Source organism: Mirounga leonina, unplaced genomic scaffold (assembly GCF_011800145.1).
Source record: "Mirounga leonina isolate KUSES-001 unplaced genomic scaffold, KU_Mleo_1.0 Mir_150, whole genome shotgun sequence".
Lineage (NCBI taxonomy): Eukaryota > Metazoa > Chordata > Mammalia > Carnivora > Phocidae > Mirounga > Mirounga leonina.
Genome location: NW_023270374.1, coordinates 22,238,289 through 22,253,918, shown reverse-complemented (window position 1 = coordinate 22,253,918; position 15,630 = coordinate 22,238,289). Strand labels below are relative to the sequence as shown.

At 56.9% G+C, this 15,630-nt stretch overlaps 1 protein-coding gene across 3 annotated transcripts in view; it reads left to right on the top strand.

Annotated features, from left to right (window-relative positions):
• The first annotated feature begins 1,319 nt into the window (after positions 1-1,319).
• The window catches only part of SIRPA (signal regulatory protein alpha), a 43,071-nt gene continuing 28,760 nt past the window's right edge, over positions 1,320-15,630 (top strand). The window contains exons 1-2 of one of the 3 annotated variants that reach the window (XM_035006023.1): positions 1,320-1,412; positions 2,439-2,526. In XM_035006023.1, the coding sequence (XP_034861914.1) occupies positions 2,448-2,526 (79 nt within the window). In that variant the 5' untranslated portion in view covers positions 1,320-1,412; positions 2,439-2,447. Of the gene's footprint in view, positions 1,413-1,871; positions 1,890-2,366; positions 2,527-15,630 lie in introns of those variants that run through there. The other 2 variants (XM_035006024.1, XM_035006025.1) reach the window with 2 other exon arrangements.

Below are 15,630 nucleotides of genomic sequence, written 5' to 3'. Positions count from 1 at the left end.
TTTTTAGGTTGATCCTCCCGTTAGCCTCATTAATGGCAGGTGAGGAAGCTGGGGCACATAAATGGTAAGGTATTTTCTCAAGTCTACAATCAGAAGAGATGGGTGGCAGGATTAGAACCCAGGGAGCCTGGTCCATGCTCTCAACAGGTGTACCTGGCCTGCCTCCCTGTCTTAGCACAACTCCAGGACCCGGCATTGACAGGGAGGCTGGGGTGGGGTCGAGGGTGGGGTCCCTTGCAAAGGTCTTCAGCCTGGAAATCAGGGATTAAAATCTTGTTTTTACCCCAGGCCTTGCTGTGTGGCCTTAGGCAAGTCCACTCCCTCTCTGGGCCTCAACTCCCTCTGTATTTACAGGGCTGGCCCTTCCTCCACCTTGCTTCATTCATACCCTCCTATAGGCCTTGTGAAGCAAAATTGGTTATAGCTTATTTCCAAGCCCCAATCCCTCCAGTTAGCAGAGGGTCTTGGACTCCTCTGCCGCCTACTGTCTGGTACCTCCCTTTGCCAGGTGACCAGGGCATTCCCATTCCCTATCACTGATCTGGCTGCTGTTGGGGACACAGCTTTCCTTCAAGGAAAAAGAGTGACAGAGACTGAGCGGCGGGGAGAGTGGTTTCATCAGGAGGCTCTGTCCTCTGTCTCAAAGCCCCTTGCCCCTGCTCTCCTTTGCCCTCATCTTCCCCCCTGCCTGTCATTTTCTGGGAGGCCAGGCCTTCAAGCCCCACCTCTTCCCCGCACCCCTGCCTGGGCCTTCTGCACCCCTTGAATCGCCCCTGCCTGACACAGAGGCACCTTGCCGAGAGCCCGCTGCCCCCGGGGGATGCCCGGACCCTTCCCCTCTGGTTTCTCGGCCATAACCCCCCCTTCTCGCTCCCTCTCCTCCCTGCTTCCCTGCGCCTCTTTTCCAGGCAGTACTGAAGTCCTTCCTACACACACGCTATTTTTGTACCATCACTCTCTCCTTCCTCTCCCCCTTCCCCCTACATTCACTTACTTCCTGCTTTTCCTTCACCTCGGCCCAGCTCTGAAAGAACCGGGCCCCTCGGGCGCGCGCGTCCACCCCCCCCACCCCCGCCAGAGGGGCCTTCAGCTTTGGGGCCCAGGGGCAGGGCCACTCCGGGAGGGACAGAAGGCAGACACCCCCGCCCCGTCCCCCCCTCCACCCCCTCTCCCGTGCCGCCTGCAGCCGCTCGCCAGCCGGCGGGAAGCCCGGACTAACCGCGGCCCCGAGTCCGGAGGCCGGGGGAAGGAAGCCGGCCGCAACTTCCCCAGTCCACCTTAAGAGGACGATGTAGCCAGCTCGCGGCGCTGACCTTAGAAAAACAAGTTTGCGCAAAGTGGAGCGGGGGCCCCGGCCTCTGGGCAGCCCCGGCGGCGCTCCCACTGCCTCCCAGCCCTCGCCGGCGGCGCAGGTCCGAGCGCGGCGGGCGGGCGGAGCGGAGCTGGGGGCCGGGGACCGGGGACAGGGGACAGGGGAGCGGGGAGGGAGCGGCGCGGGCGCGCGAACTGGCACATTGTTGCAGCCGGCGGCCCGTCCGGTCCCGGGCGCTCGCGGGGCGCGCCGGCGGCGGGGATCGCGGGGCCGCTCCCCCGGGCTGAAGCCGCGGGGCTCGGCGGGGGAGCTGGGCCCGCCGCGCGGGCGAGGGGGCGACGCAGCCCTCCGCCTCCCCCCCTGCCCCCCCCCCCCCCCGGGCGCGCGGCTGGCGGGCGACACGGGGCTGGCGGGCCCGAGCCCCGCAGCCTCCCCGGGCGGGCTGGAAGGAGGGAGGCGGGGAGGGCAGGCGAGAGGGGGGCCGGGCTACCGGGAGGGCGGGGGCAGCGGCCGGGACTGCGGGCCCGGAGCGAGCCGAGCCGAGCCGCCGGCGCCGCGAGGAGCCCGGGCGGGGCAGGTGGGCAGCGGCGGGGGCGGCGCGGCGGGGCTCGGCGGGGCTCGGCGGGCTGCCCCTCGCCCCTGCGCGCGCGGTCCTCCTCTCTCCCGCGCTGGCGGCCGCGATCTGCGCGCTGCCTCGCTCACTCCTCTCCCGCTCGCTCTCTCCCTCGCTCTCTCTCCCTCTTTCTCTCTCCCCCTCTTCCCCTCTCCCCCTCTCTCGCCTCTCCGTGTCCCTGGCTCTCCGCCTGGCTCCCTCGGGTCTGTTTCTCTCTCCTGCCGCCTCTCCCTGGCCGTTCCCTGGCTTTATTTCTCTCGCGCTTGGGGTCTCTCTCCCTCTCCGTCTCTCGATCTCTCGGGGTTGGCGGGGGGGTTCCTCCGAAAATCGCGGCGGTAACGGCGGCTCCTAAGCCGCTCCAGGCGCCTGTTCCGGGGAGGTGGGGGGGGAGGGAAGCCCGGCCGGGAGGGGAGGTGGGGGGGGGGAGGAGGGGGGAGCCTTAGTCATTTCCCCGCTCCAACCTGCGCCCGCCCGAGCGCGCACTCACCGCCGCTCTCCCTCCTCGCTCCGCAGCCGCGGCCCATGGAGCCCGCCGGCCCGGCCCCTGGCCGCCTCGGGCCGCTGCTCTGCCTGCTGCTCGCCGCGTCCTGCGCCTGGACGGGTAAGCACCCCTGCCCCCCGCCGCTGCCGTCCCCCCAGCTGCGGGCCCAGGCCTGTCAGAGCGCCACTGGGAGCCACTGGGCTAATGTCCAGCAGTAGTAAGGGGAGACACGTCTGTAACCGGGGTTACAGATGCAGAAACTGAGGCCCAGAGAGGGCCAGCCACTTGCCCAAGGTCACACAGCCATGGATAGGACCCACTCTCCCTCTCTCCGTTGACTCTGACTGTGTGGGCATTGTGCTGGGCACTGTGCTGGGCACTGGGACATACCCAGATGAGTTGGTCCACCCAGGCCCTGCCCAATCTGATGGGGGAGGAAGGCTGTCAGCAGCTTTCAGAGCTAGGTGCCCCTGGCTTCTCTAGAAGCTCTTTCCCTGGACTTATGCTTTTCGCACGTCTGACTTCAGGGTCTGAGAGGAGGGGGTCGGGGCAGAGGTCCCCCAGGTACTGCCTGGAAGGGAACAGAAACAGGCTGTTGCAATTAGGGAAGAATGAGCTCTCCCCCTGGTGCCCAAGCAACACGGTGTTGGTGTGTGTATGGGAGAGAGAGAGGAAGGGAGGCCGCAGTAACTCTGGGCTGAGCTGCTGTGATCAACAGATCCTGATGCGAAAGCACGAAAGCACGGGTGGATTGTCCCTGTGCTTGCCAGAGCCTCTTGCTGGATGGTCTGCTCCTTGCTGTTCTCCCGGCTCCCCCACTTCCTCCTGCCTGCCTTCCCTGGGCTTCCAGGCAGCTCCCTGCAGTTCAGGTGCTCTGTGGGGCCGTTACCTGTGGCTCTGAGCATGTCTTTTTGTTGGCCTACATCAAACACCTGGCTGTCTCCAGCAGGCGGGCTCTGAAGGCTACCGTGTGTGTTCGCCAAGGGGTGAGGTCACCACTCAGGAGTCCTGCTTCTTAAAGGGGTTTTGCAAAACCATGGGTCTCCTGGGAGGGCACAGGCGGCTGGGTAAGGGCTTTAAAGGAGTTGGGGTGGGGGAGAAGAATGGGGAATCTTGTTTTTTGGCTCCTTGAAGCTGTGTTGTAGGCAGAGGGGTCTGCGCTACCCTCCTCAAGGAGGAAGGTAAAGATGAGCTCAGTACCCACTCTCCACCCCCCCCCCCCCCCCCCCCCCCGCCTTTTGCATTTGCCTAGAGACTGGTAACCATCTGATAGCAGTGAGGAAGGGAGAACTAGCAAAGAGTGGGTGGAGGGAGAAGTGGGGGTGGACAACAGCTTCTCTCTGCCCTGCAGTTTCCCCAGAACCCCAGGAATCTACGTAGGCATCCCCCACCCCACCCTGGGTCTTCCCATTACATTTGGGTCCTGGCTGGGCAGAAATAAGCACTGATACATTTCATGTCTGCCTGGTGAGTGGCATCTCCGATCTGATCTGCTCCTTCCTGCCTGAGCCAGCCATTTACACCCTGCAAAAGTCCTAGTTCCTGCCCCACGTCCTTCCTGGATCTGGCCTGGAAATGCACAAGTGTCTCTCACAAGTACTTCATTTTCCTGAAACGGGGAACTGGGCCCAAGTTAATTTCTAAATGTCTATTCCAGACCCTTCTCCAACCAGGACGCTGTGGTTCAGTTTCTGGCAAATGACCGGCAACGCTGATTAACAAGTGTTTGGATGGGCAGCCTGCCTTTCCTGGGGTGCTGGCTGGGAACACTGACACCCTTCTTGTGAGCAAATCTTCCCTTTTTGCCTATAAAAACAATCTATAAAATGGTAAAGATTAGGCCATAAAACTTCCGTTCCAATCCATTCAGCATCAATAGCCTGAAAAAGTGGGAGCAGCAGAGGGGCCAAGATTAACTTTGAAATAAATAAATCTTAGGAGGTGAGAATACATTTCTTGGCTGAGGACGGTGGGGCAGGGGTGGGGTGTCGCCTTCACAGCTGAAGCCTGCCAGCATTCTTCACTCTGTGTCCTCCGGACTCCCGGTCACACTCTGGACCCTGGCATGGGTTCACCTGGTCTGGCTGCAGGATGGGGCTTCGGGGCCCCCCTCCCTCAGCTGCTCCCAGGATGGAGTTTATGACAAAGCAGAAGAGAGGCAGGACAGAAGGGCAGGAAGGTAGAAGGAGGCAGTTGTCCAATTTTCCAAGAAAATAGATTTGTTCGAGTGAGAAACTCAAATGTCAGGCTTAGGAAGGCGGCGTTAGATTGAATGACTACTAACATCTTTCTGAGACCATCAGCCTGGGAGGTGTCACATGATTGCTGGGGCTCCACATGATTGCTGTTTGCAGGGGGCTGGTCATGTGAGTTATCTGGGTTGGGGAAGGCAGGAGAAGACGTTTCTAAAGATTGCCTTTAGCACAAATGCTGCCAAAGGGAAATTCTAAAAAGATGCCAGTGAAGTCACCAACCTGTGTTCTTGGAGCCAACGTGAGGCCTGTTTCCTAAAACAACCTCACTGAGGGAGATTCGAGGCTGGGAGCAGGGCAAGGGGCCCGGGGGCACCTGGGCACCCCGACTGCGGAATAGCCCTCAGCCCCTGGCATTGAAACTGCAGGCTCCTTGCTTGGCCCCACCGAGGTCATGGGCCTCCGGGGCCCCCACTGGGCAGACCTTGGTGAGCTCCCGCTGGCTCCTCACTCTGGCCTGGAGGAGGCCAGGCCAAGTTGGGGTTCAGGCGTTCGGGGCCAGCTGGGCTCTCTAGGGACCTTCTGACCCTTTGGTAGAGGGGGACATGCTGGTGGCTCCTGTGTACTTTCCTAACTGGTGAAGTTAATCTCACTTCCTCTTTCTCAAGAGGACAAAGAGGGTGGAGGGCACTTTGGCCCCGATGGGCTCAAGCTGTTGGAAGTTTCTTTTAAAGCCATGGTGTTCTCTGGGTACTTTCTGGCCATGAAGTATTCCTTTACCAATTCCCTGGAGACCCATGGTGTGATTCATTCCTGTATTTGTAGTCATTTGGCACATTTGAAGTCCTAATGTGAGCCACATGTGGAGAGAAGGAGAACCCATGTCTTTGAAAGTTAACTGCACCCCAGACTGTGCACTAAGGGCCTCCCTGTGTCATCTCATTAATCAGCAAAGCAAACATGAGGTGGCTATTATCCCCATTTTGCAGATGAGGAAAATCGAGTCCCAAACTGGAGAAGTAACTTGTCTAAGGAATAAGTGGAAGAGGGCTGGGATTTTGAATCCAGCCTCTGAGGGAAGAAATTTCCTGACTTAGTCCAGGCTGGAGGGAGTGAGAGGAGCCCCCTCCAGGCTCAGACGGAGGTTTGTCAAGAGTTCCTTCTGGGGCAGAAGCCCTTCCCTGAGTCATGGTTGCTTCTCGGAAGGCACACTGAAGATGGAAACACTAGAGGCCCCTCCCAAGTGACAGCTCACGGGAGTGATGTGGCTTCCACCAGAGCCCCCCATCTGGGCTGCCGAGCTCTGGAGGCCCCCAGAGCTGGAATATTCCTCCTTGCATCTTCCCGGTGCCCTTTGCAACAGATGGAGAGGGGGTGTTTGAGAGGAAGGGAGTCTAAAACTGTTGTACGGAGCCCACACACACTCGCTCGCTGCTTCCAATGGCTCCGTGCGACAGGTTATTTTCTTATTTGTAGAGTCTTGGACTGATGGAAGGTTCTCCCCCCTCTCCCTCTTTATAAATGTGCTCAGATTTCTGGCCTGTCAACACAACGCAGATCATGTCCCTCCCCGGCTCTAAACTGTTGAGTGGGTCCAAGTTTTCTCCAAAAACATTTAAAAAGAAAAGAAAAGTACAGCTGCATGGGCGGGCTTCCTCCCTGACAGGGCTTACTCTCAGCCACATGTTTTCCCAAGAGCTGACCTGAGATGTTGCAAGAAGCGCGGGCTTCCTCCCTGTCGACCAGAGCTTGCCTAGCCCCTCGGCTGCGTGAGCACCTAAGACCTGAGAAGCCCCGGAGTTGTAGAATCCCACATTGGACCCTGTTTACTCCAGCGTTCCGCAAACATATGAACACGAGGCGTTTGGCTTGTGTAACGCTTGTGAACATGCGGCCTGACCCAGTTTGGGAAACGCTTTTGTACCCATCCATGCCCTCAGCTCAACCCTTTTCATCTCTGTGCCTTTGCTTATGCTGTTCCCACCAGCAGAGCCGCCCTTCCCTGTACCTCCTTATCTTCATGTGCCCAAACCTATTCCTCCTTCAGTTTAATCCGAGGGAGCTCCTCCTCCTCTGAACTGTCCCCACCCCCAGGATTGTCTCCGCCCCTGACCGAGGCTACTTGTTGCTCTCTCCTTGTTTTCTCACCATATGCAAACGTGATTAGCACCTGGTGGGCGTGGTGGTTCTGGATCCCTCCCCCCAGCCCCAGCCCCACCCTGCGCTAAGTCACAGGCCGGCTTAGCGTGGTGGTGGGCGGGAGGGGGGGGGGCGGATTGTGAATCCCAGCTCCACCGAGTCTGGGGCAATCTCCTGCCCTCGGTGTGTGTCTCAGTTCCCTCCTCTGTAAGACAGAGATGACATCAGCTACTCTGTTTCAAGGATCAAGTCCACTCATACACATGTGATGCTTGCGCCTGTACCCGGCGTGGAGCGAGCCCTTGGCACGTGCCAGCCAGCCTCGCAGCCACCTTCGCTTTGTTCTCTTTGGAGTTCCTCCTCCACCAAAGTGGGGCTGGCTTTTGTAAAGTACCTGGCACAGTCTCTTGCACCCAGTGGGCACAAAATAGCAAAAGCTCCCAGATGGGAGTGCATGCTATTCCGTTTGGGGTTTTTCCCTGTAGCTTTGGGGCCCCTGGGGGCTGGACAACTCGAGCGGAACCCCAGGCTAGTGGGATTTAATCGTCTGTTCCTGGGACTGAGGCTGTGGATGCAGGCTGCCTCTAGGTGTCTCTGTCCGGATCCACAGGTTTAGAATTGTGTGTTCCCAGACCCGGAGAGCCAGAGAGGAAGCCTGGGAGAGCCGTTGGGGGTCTCACCGAGCGCCTTGCTGTGCCCCACTGTGAGAGAGAGCCTGGCACTCGTGGGCTCACACAGCAGATCCACTGCAAGGCCGGGGTGGGACGCCAAGCGCCCTCTCTTCCAGGCCAAGGCTTTTTAAAACTGGCTGTGCTGGAAGTTTCCATCGTTAAAGCCAGAAATCTGACAGGTTCCCGAATTCCATGGAAAAATACTAAAGTAATAATAATGGGAACGATTGTTTCCAGCCACTTACTGGGCTGAGCACTTGGCCTGTAGGACCCCGGTGGTACTCGCCGTTAGGTGGTGTGCAGTTATCGGATCCACTGGACCAATGAGGAGACTGGGCTCAGAGAGGTGGAGCAACTTACCCAAGGCCGCAATAAGTGGCAGAGTCGGGATGACAGCCCAGATCAGCCTGACTGCGGAGCGCAGGCTATTAGGTAGACATGGCTTAGCCTTGTTTGACAGGTGGGGAAACAGAGGCCTGGGGGAAGGGGCGGCTGGCATCCTGCTCTCTTGTAGCTCCTCTCGTATTTCTGTCAATCAGTGTATCCTCCCAGGAGTCAGAGGTGGCCGGTGTTCCCAAGATGGGTTTCCGTCCCATACTGGCGAAGGAAGCATCTATTTTCACAGCTGAAACTGCTTTCCTGTTCCCTTGGGCGTTGCTGGGGCAGGTCTTCAGACGGAGCCCTCCGCAAAATGGATTTTCCCCGCCAGGTGTCTGGCCAGGCCATCCGTCCAGAGGGGTGCAAAACAGCTGAGGTGGAAGTCAGGCCGTGATACAGATGGGCTCTTTGTGTCTGTGAGGTTTCCTGGCACATCCATTTGGGGTCGCAGGGGGTGAGATGGCCGCAGATTGGCGCCAGGAGCCCAGGGCATCAGGGGGGAGCCGGGGAGCCAGGAGCGAGCGAGTGGGGAGCCTCTGCCTGGAGAGCTGGCCAGAGGGGTGGGCTCCCAGGCCCGGCTCCATTGCCGACAGACCATGTCCCCCAGAAATGGAAGTCTCCGTGGAAGGAAAGAGTGCGCTGTGGGCTACAGACGAGCTGAGCCTCGAATCCGTGCTCTCCTTCCTTACCTTTTTATTTTGGAAGATTTCAAACATACACAAAAATGAGCAGGAATGGTGGGGCGACCCCTGGCTTCCACACTGATCTGTCACTCTTGCTTTGCCTGCCCCCCAATTTACTGGGAGTGGAGGGTTTGGGGGAGTTTTGGAAAACAAATGCTAGGCATCAGGTGTCACTTCAGCCATCACTAGTCTGACGTGCATCCCTCGATGTGCTCCGTGGTCTGACGCTCACAATGTGCCAACAAGCATGGGTGTCCTCCATCCGCATTTCACGGATAGGGAAACTGAGGCTCCCGAAAACCAAGTCGGGGTCCTCCCACGGCCACGTAGCCACTGAGAGGTAAAGCCAGATCCCAGCCTCGGTTTACTCTTAACCACTTTGCTATTCTTGTTATTATCATTTTAATTATAAATATTGGTCCAACAAAAGTTTTGAGCATCTACTATGTGCCAGGGTGATTCTAGTTGGTTGGGGATACGACCATGGATGGACAAAAACACCTGTTCTCATGGAGCTGACGTTCTAGTGAGGAAGACAAATAGACCCAGGTAAATATTGCATCAGGTGGAGACAGGTGCTATAAAGAAAGTAAAGCAGGACGAGGGAATAGAAGGTCGAGTGGGGACAGAGGGAGGGCCTCTGTGAGGAGTGGAGGCCTGAATAACACCGAAGGAGCAGCCATGGGAATATCAGGAGAGCGAGCCACATAGAAGGAATAGCAAGTGCAAGGGCCCTGAGGCTGGAATGAGTTTTCTTTGCTCCAGGAATAGCAAGGAGGCCAGTGAGGCTGGAGTGAAGGGAGACGGGTAGTGTGGCAATAGGGAGAGGTCAGGGCCGGACAAAATACGGTCTGGCTCACTGAGCACCTTGACATTGAACATGTCGGACCTTGTGATAGAATTATTACTCTGTGCATCGCCTCATTAAATTCTCACCACAGTTCTGTGATATGGGAACTATTATTATACCTATTGGACAGATGAAGAAATCGAGATTCGGAGAGGTGCAGTGACTTGCCCAAGGTCACACAGCTTATAAGTGCAGAGCTAGGATTTGAGCCCAGGCCCTAAGGGCTGCAGCATCCTCGTCACTGCTTTCCTGCACCTCCTCCCATCTAATCATCCAGAGCAGCTCACTGAATCAAATCCTCTTTGTTCCTGCTCCAAACTTTTCAGTGGTTCCCACTGCCCTTAGAATAAAATAAAACTTCATACCGTGATCCACGGGGCATGGCATTTTCTGGACCATGTCTCTCTGTCTGACCCTCATCTCATATCACCCTCTCCTTCCTCTGTGGGCTTTGGCCACAGCAGCCTTCTTTCTGGCCCTCTTATGCACTAGCCTCTTTCCTGCCTCAGGGCCTTTGCATGTGCTCTTCTCTCCTGCTGGAACACCTTCCCTGGCTCTTGCTTCCTTCAGGTTTCAGCAGTAATCTCGCCTCATCAGCGGGGCCTTTCCCAGCCACGCCATTCTGAAAGCGGGTCCCCCTTGTTATTCTCAATCGTGACAACAAATTTGTTTTTGAGCACTCCTAGCCATTTCTATATTTGTGTCATTCTTTCAGCCTTGTGTCCCCCGCTAGGATGTAAGCTACATGAGGGTAGGGACTGTGTCCATCTTACTCATTGCTGGGCCTCCTGGGGCCTGAGCACCAGGGCTGGCAGCAGTAGGCAGGCTAATACATATGGCTGAATGAAGGAACAGGTGGGTAGTAAGAGCTCCATTTTCAGGAGAAGGCTCAGAGCCCTCAGGTCACACAGGCAGTAACCCTGGCCTGAGAGCACAGTCCTGCCCTCACTACTACACAGTCCCACTTCTGTGGCTGGGGCCGTGGCCACGGCACAAATCCCCGCCCATCTTGCTGTCATAGTGATCCCTAAAACGTCAAGAAGTACACAGATAGCAGGGCCACCCTGGGTGGAGGGAGGTAGCCAAGAGACCCCAGAATTGGTACTGAAAATTCTGGCTATCCGAAACGGCTTGCCCCAGTGTAGACACCGTGATGAACGAGCTGGCAAACCATGAAACGTGATGCAATTAGTGCTCCAGTCTCTCGGCGGGGTTTGGTTGGGAGGGCCCAGCCCAGGTCAGCCGCTCCCAAAGATTCATTCATTGTGCGAGGCCGCCCGGCGCAGCGGGTGACAATGCAGGTGGAGTCGGGTTCCTCGGCAGCCCCGTGACCCTGAGCTTCAGTCTTGTCCTCTGGGAAACGGGAGCCCTGTCTTGCTGGGTCCCTGTGGCGGTTCACCGGGGCCCGCCGTGCTCCTGGTACTGGCGGGGCGTGATGCTGTCCAGCCGTGGTTACTATTACTGTTATGGTTGCATGGTCATCGTGTCCTGGTTTGGGGCTGGAAAGAGCAGGTGGGACCCCCGTCCCAGCCTTCACTGGCGGGGAGACCTGAAACGCAGCCTCAACTGCTCTTTCTGCGAAGCGGAGGCTCACTTTGGTTGCCCTCCCGCGGGCCCCTACCAGCTCCGATGCTCCAACCCAGATGCCCTCCCCACCCTTTGTCTTGCTGACAGCCCAGGCCCCCTTCTCCAGCAGGGGTGGCAGTGAAATGGGCGCCCGCTCTGGGGCCCGTTCCTGAGTTCGAATCCAACATGTGCCTCTTAGTCTGTAAGCATGTGCTCCGGAGCAAGTGCCTTTCCCTGTTCTGGGCCTCACTTTCTCCATCTGCAAAATGGAACCTCTGCCTGTTTCCTCTCGCGCGGGGACTGTTGAGGGTTAAAGGGAATGAGGAGCTGTGGAAAGTGCTTTGTGAGCTGCAAGGAGCGCTATAAAAGGCATCAGTGAATGGTGTCAGCTTGGGGGAAAATCTCATCCAGAGACTGTCTGCTGTCGGCAGCAGAGTGTGCTGGAGCCTTGGCAAATGCCGTTAAATAAATGCGGGTCGCTTTTAAGGGGGCCTTTATCTCGGCTGGGAAAATGTGTGTGCGTCCTTGGCAGCCTGAGAATCCAGAAGCCTGAGCTGGAGGGGACCCCATCGTCACAGGGAGAAGCGATCGCGCACCAGCTCCGGGAGCAGATGTCTGTTTGAGCCTTGCCTCTGCCCCTGCTCTGCCTCTCAGGGTTACAACTTCCTCACCGAGGAATACTCGCCGGGCTCAGTTTAGTGACGGCTCCCTGTTGTGTGACCTCATGCACACGTGGGACCCATGGGAGCACCGGGCCTGTCCCTAGAGGAACAATGGGGCCTGCGGTTGGAAGAACTCCCCTGGGTTCTCAGCCTGTCCAGCCCCCACCTTTGGGCCTCAGTTTCTCCATCTGCAAAATGGGAAGGTGAGAAGAAGGTCCTTAGGTCGTCGAGGCACCAAGTACAGTGGATGGTGGGGTGGTGTCCCCTGTCTGTTCTCCCCACGTCAGCAGGGCTGCCTAGGCCTGCTAGACACAGAGCGTGTTTATAGCACACGTACTGATAGTTCCTTCCCTGCTGCTTTGCAAACAGGGCCACATTGCAGGCATGGCTTCATCACCTCCAGGTCCCTCTTACACCCTGCGAACACTCACTGGGGCCTTTGAGCCGCCTCACCTCCGGGCCTCCTAGTCTGCAGTCAGCTCAGCCTGCTCACAGGTGCCGCGATGAGTGGTCTCGTGCATATGTCGGGCAGAGCTGGTTTTGCTTCAGAGAGAATCCTTAGCTTCTCGATCTTAAAATTGTGATCATCGTCATCCCTTCCATTCTTAAATGTCTGCTGCATGGTCACGGCTGTCCGGCTTTACGTGCTTCCTCTCTGCCAGGCACCAGACTGAGCTCTTCACACTCGTTAGCCTGTTTCATTCTAAACAGCCCTAGTGTTATTATCATCCTCCCCATTCTACAGATGGGAAACCACAAGTCCGGAGGGGTTAAGACATTTCCTGGAGTCTCGTAAGTGGCAGAGTTAAGATCTAAACCCGAACATACATTCAGTGAATACCAGGCACTGACATAAAGCTGGAGGATCCTGCAGGGAACAGAACTAAGTGTCTGCTCTCAGGGCGTTTAGATGTAAATCTAGGGTAGGCAGATGGCGCTAATGAAACTGACAAATACCTATGTGATATGTCGCTTGGTGGGTGATATGTAGGAAAATAAAACAGCAAGGGCCATGAAGGGGGTAGTGTTTATACAGAGTGGCCAGGGAAGGCCTTTCAGATAGGCCTGAAGGAGGTGAAGGAGCCAGAGTGTAGATATCTAGGGGATGAGAGTACGACGCAGAGGCAGTGGCAAGTGCAAAGGGCCTGAGGTGCTTAGAGACTCTGGCATGATTGCGAGCAAGCTGTGGTGCCCTGGCAGCCACCAGAAGGGTTCTGGGTCTCACTCAGAGTGCAGTGAAGGCTGCAGGAGGTTTTGAGCAAAGGAAGATGTTATCTGGCTTAGGTTTTAGAGGCACCTCTGGCTGCAAGGAGAGCGTGTATTGTAGAGAAATGAGGCGGAGGCAAGAGGGCCAGCTTGGAAGCCGAGGTGAAGATGCAGGTCAGGGACGGTGGTGCGGTCAGGTGGCTAGAAGAGATCAGAGTCTGGCCAGATCCTAGCAGTAGGGCTGGCAAGATCTGCTCGTCGATGGGCTGTGGGGCAGGGTGGGGAGGGGGACAGTCCTCAGTCCAGTTCTTCTGACCACTCACATCTGACCTTGGGGAGAGAGACTGTTGGACCCCCTTGTTTACAGGTTCGAGAAAGTGGAGGCTCAGAGGGGATGAGACATAGGGGTCTTCTGGCCCCAGAGCCCAAGCTCTGGACTGTTGGCCCCTCAGGAGTTTCCCTGCTGCATGGAGGGGGCTGCCGGGGTCTGCCCGCTCCCTGCAAGGATATGGCACAGTGCCCAGTTCCCAGAGTTGCCTGGAGTGGGGGTGGAGGAGAGAGTACCCCTGTTTGATTTGCAAGGCCATGTGCATCCCCATTTGCGCTGGTTCTGATGCAGCTGGTAGTTTCTACCGCAGCACGATGGGTCTGTCCGGCAGGACCAATGCTGGCCTCCTGTGCAGATGCCCCGAAGCCCAGTCCCAGGTTAACCCCAGCCCAGCTTGCTCATGGCCCACAAGCATGTCCCAAGGACTCCGCCCTGGTGCCTGGATTGTGCAGAGCCCTTTCCTCCTCTGCACCTTTGCTCCTGTGGTCCCCCTTTCCTGAGATGCCTTCCCGTCTCCCCAGCCTCTGTCAGCCTTCATGACCCAGCTCAGGGGCCACCACCTCCAGTAGGTCTTCCCACATCCCACCCCTCTCCCAGGGCCCGGTCCCCAAGCCCCTCTTCACTCACTGATCTCCCTCCAGGTGGTCAGTGCCTTGTGTCAGGGACTCGGTCCCACAAGGGCCGGGACCCGTCGTACTCAGCTTCATGTCCTGTAGCTTCGAGGACCGGGGCTGGCATTGGCGTGGGGTTCGAGAGGGCACAGATGCACCAGGCCCCCTGCAGAGAAAGTCAGTGTCTCACTGTGGCTGTCGGAACCCCCGCACACTTGCGTCGAGCCCTGAGCCCCCCTCTTGGGAACCGCAGGGTCCACGAGCCCTCCACCCAGGCAGCCCCCCATGGATCGGCCCCAGGGGCTGTGTGCTCCCTGCCTCGGGGCGTGGGGTCCAGAGTTTAGAGCTGGCCTCTTGACCACCTAAGCACGTAGAAGGCAGGTGCCCTGGGCCTCGCCCACCAGCAGCTGATGGCAGAGGAATGTCCCGCCCCTTCTCTCACCACCCTTGTGTGTAGAAACCCGTGCGTGCCAGACGCCGTCACAGCCGGGCGTGTGGACACACGGGTGTTATGCCGACAGTGGTCCCCTGCCGTGCACACACTCACATTCACACTCGCGTGTACGCCATCACCCCCGCACACTCTCTACACATGCATGCACACGCCCGTGCACAGCCCACTCCTGAGCTCCCCTGCCCGCACGCTCTTGAGCAACACTCTTGCACTCGCCTGCCCATATGTGCATACCCCTGCGTCTGCTCCTTCACTCCTGTGTGCATGCTCATCCACACTCCTGCATTGCACGCTGTCACACACAACCCTTAAGTCATAACCCAGAAGACACCAAAGGCAGCCCCTGACAAGGTGTGTGTGGGGGGGGTCCTAAACCAGCAGCCCCCCGCGAGGAGGGCCGGGAGCGACGGTGGCCCGGGGAGGGGCCGCTGAGCGCCCCTGCTGCGGGGACTGGGTGTGAGCTGCGCCTTCGCGGGGTCCTGAGGCCCCGGCACGGCCAGAGCTCTGGCCATGGCCTCCCAGGCCCCTGGGCTCCTTGAGTTTGTGGAAATCTGAGGGTGGCCTCCAGGCTGTCTCGCAACAAGTCCAGGGGGCCGTCACCACCCGCTGCGCTGACTGCTTCTGTTAGGGAACTTACTCGCAGGTTTTATTTCATGACTTTAATTTTGTTCCCAAAGGAGTAAATGTTCACTGAAGACACAAGATTTTAATATATTGTTTACTCTAGAGTGAAAAAGAAAACGGGCCAACCCCCGGCCTCATTTCCCAGACCTGGCGCACCTCAGCATCATGGTGTTTGTCACGCTAGATCTTTTTCTCGAGACATTCCAGTGGTCAGTCAGTATCTGCAGACAGTTTCTCGAGTGTTGAGTCTGTGCTGAGCACCGTGTCAGGAGCTGGGGGAAAGCAGCAGTGAACAAAACAGACAAGGTTCCTGGAGGGGAGGCTTATTTAAACAGTAAACATAATATGTAACATAGGTATTAGATGTAGAGATTTTTCTTATTATGAAATAGAATACTATAAATATTTAATAGTCATCCAGTTTAGGAAATCTGAAAAATACCCCAAATAGAAGGAAAAACCCCTCAGTTTTAGTTAGATTCATGACCCAGAGACAGTTGCGTTTTATAGCCTTGTATATATAATACCTTGCTGTTGTTTATTTAAATATAGTTTTATTTTATTTTACAAAGTCATAATCATACCGAAAGCACAGTTTTTATTTTTTTATTGTGCAAGTCATGCAAACAGAAAACATAAAAACAAAATCCCTTGCAAATCTATTACAGAATTAACCACTGCTAATCTTTAATATGCACTTTTTTTTTTTTTTAACTTAGCAGTCTGAGATCACACTGAATGTGCCACTCGGTAACTGATCTCATAATACATTTTTGTGTTGATAATTGTCATTCTACACCATCATTTTTAATGGCTGTAGACTCAGTCCTCGTGTGGGGTCACCATCACGGGATCAATCA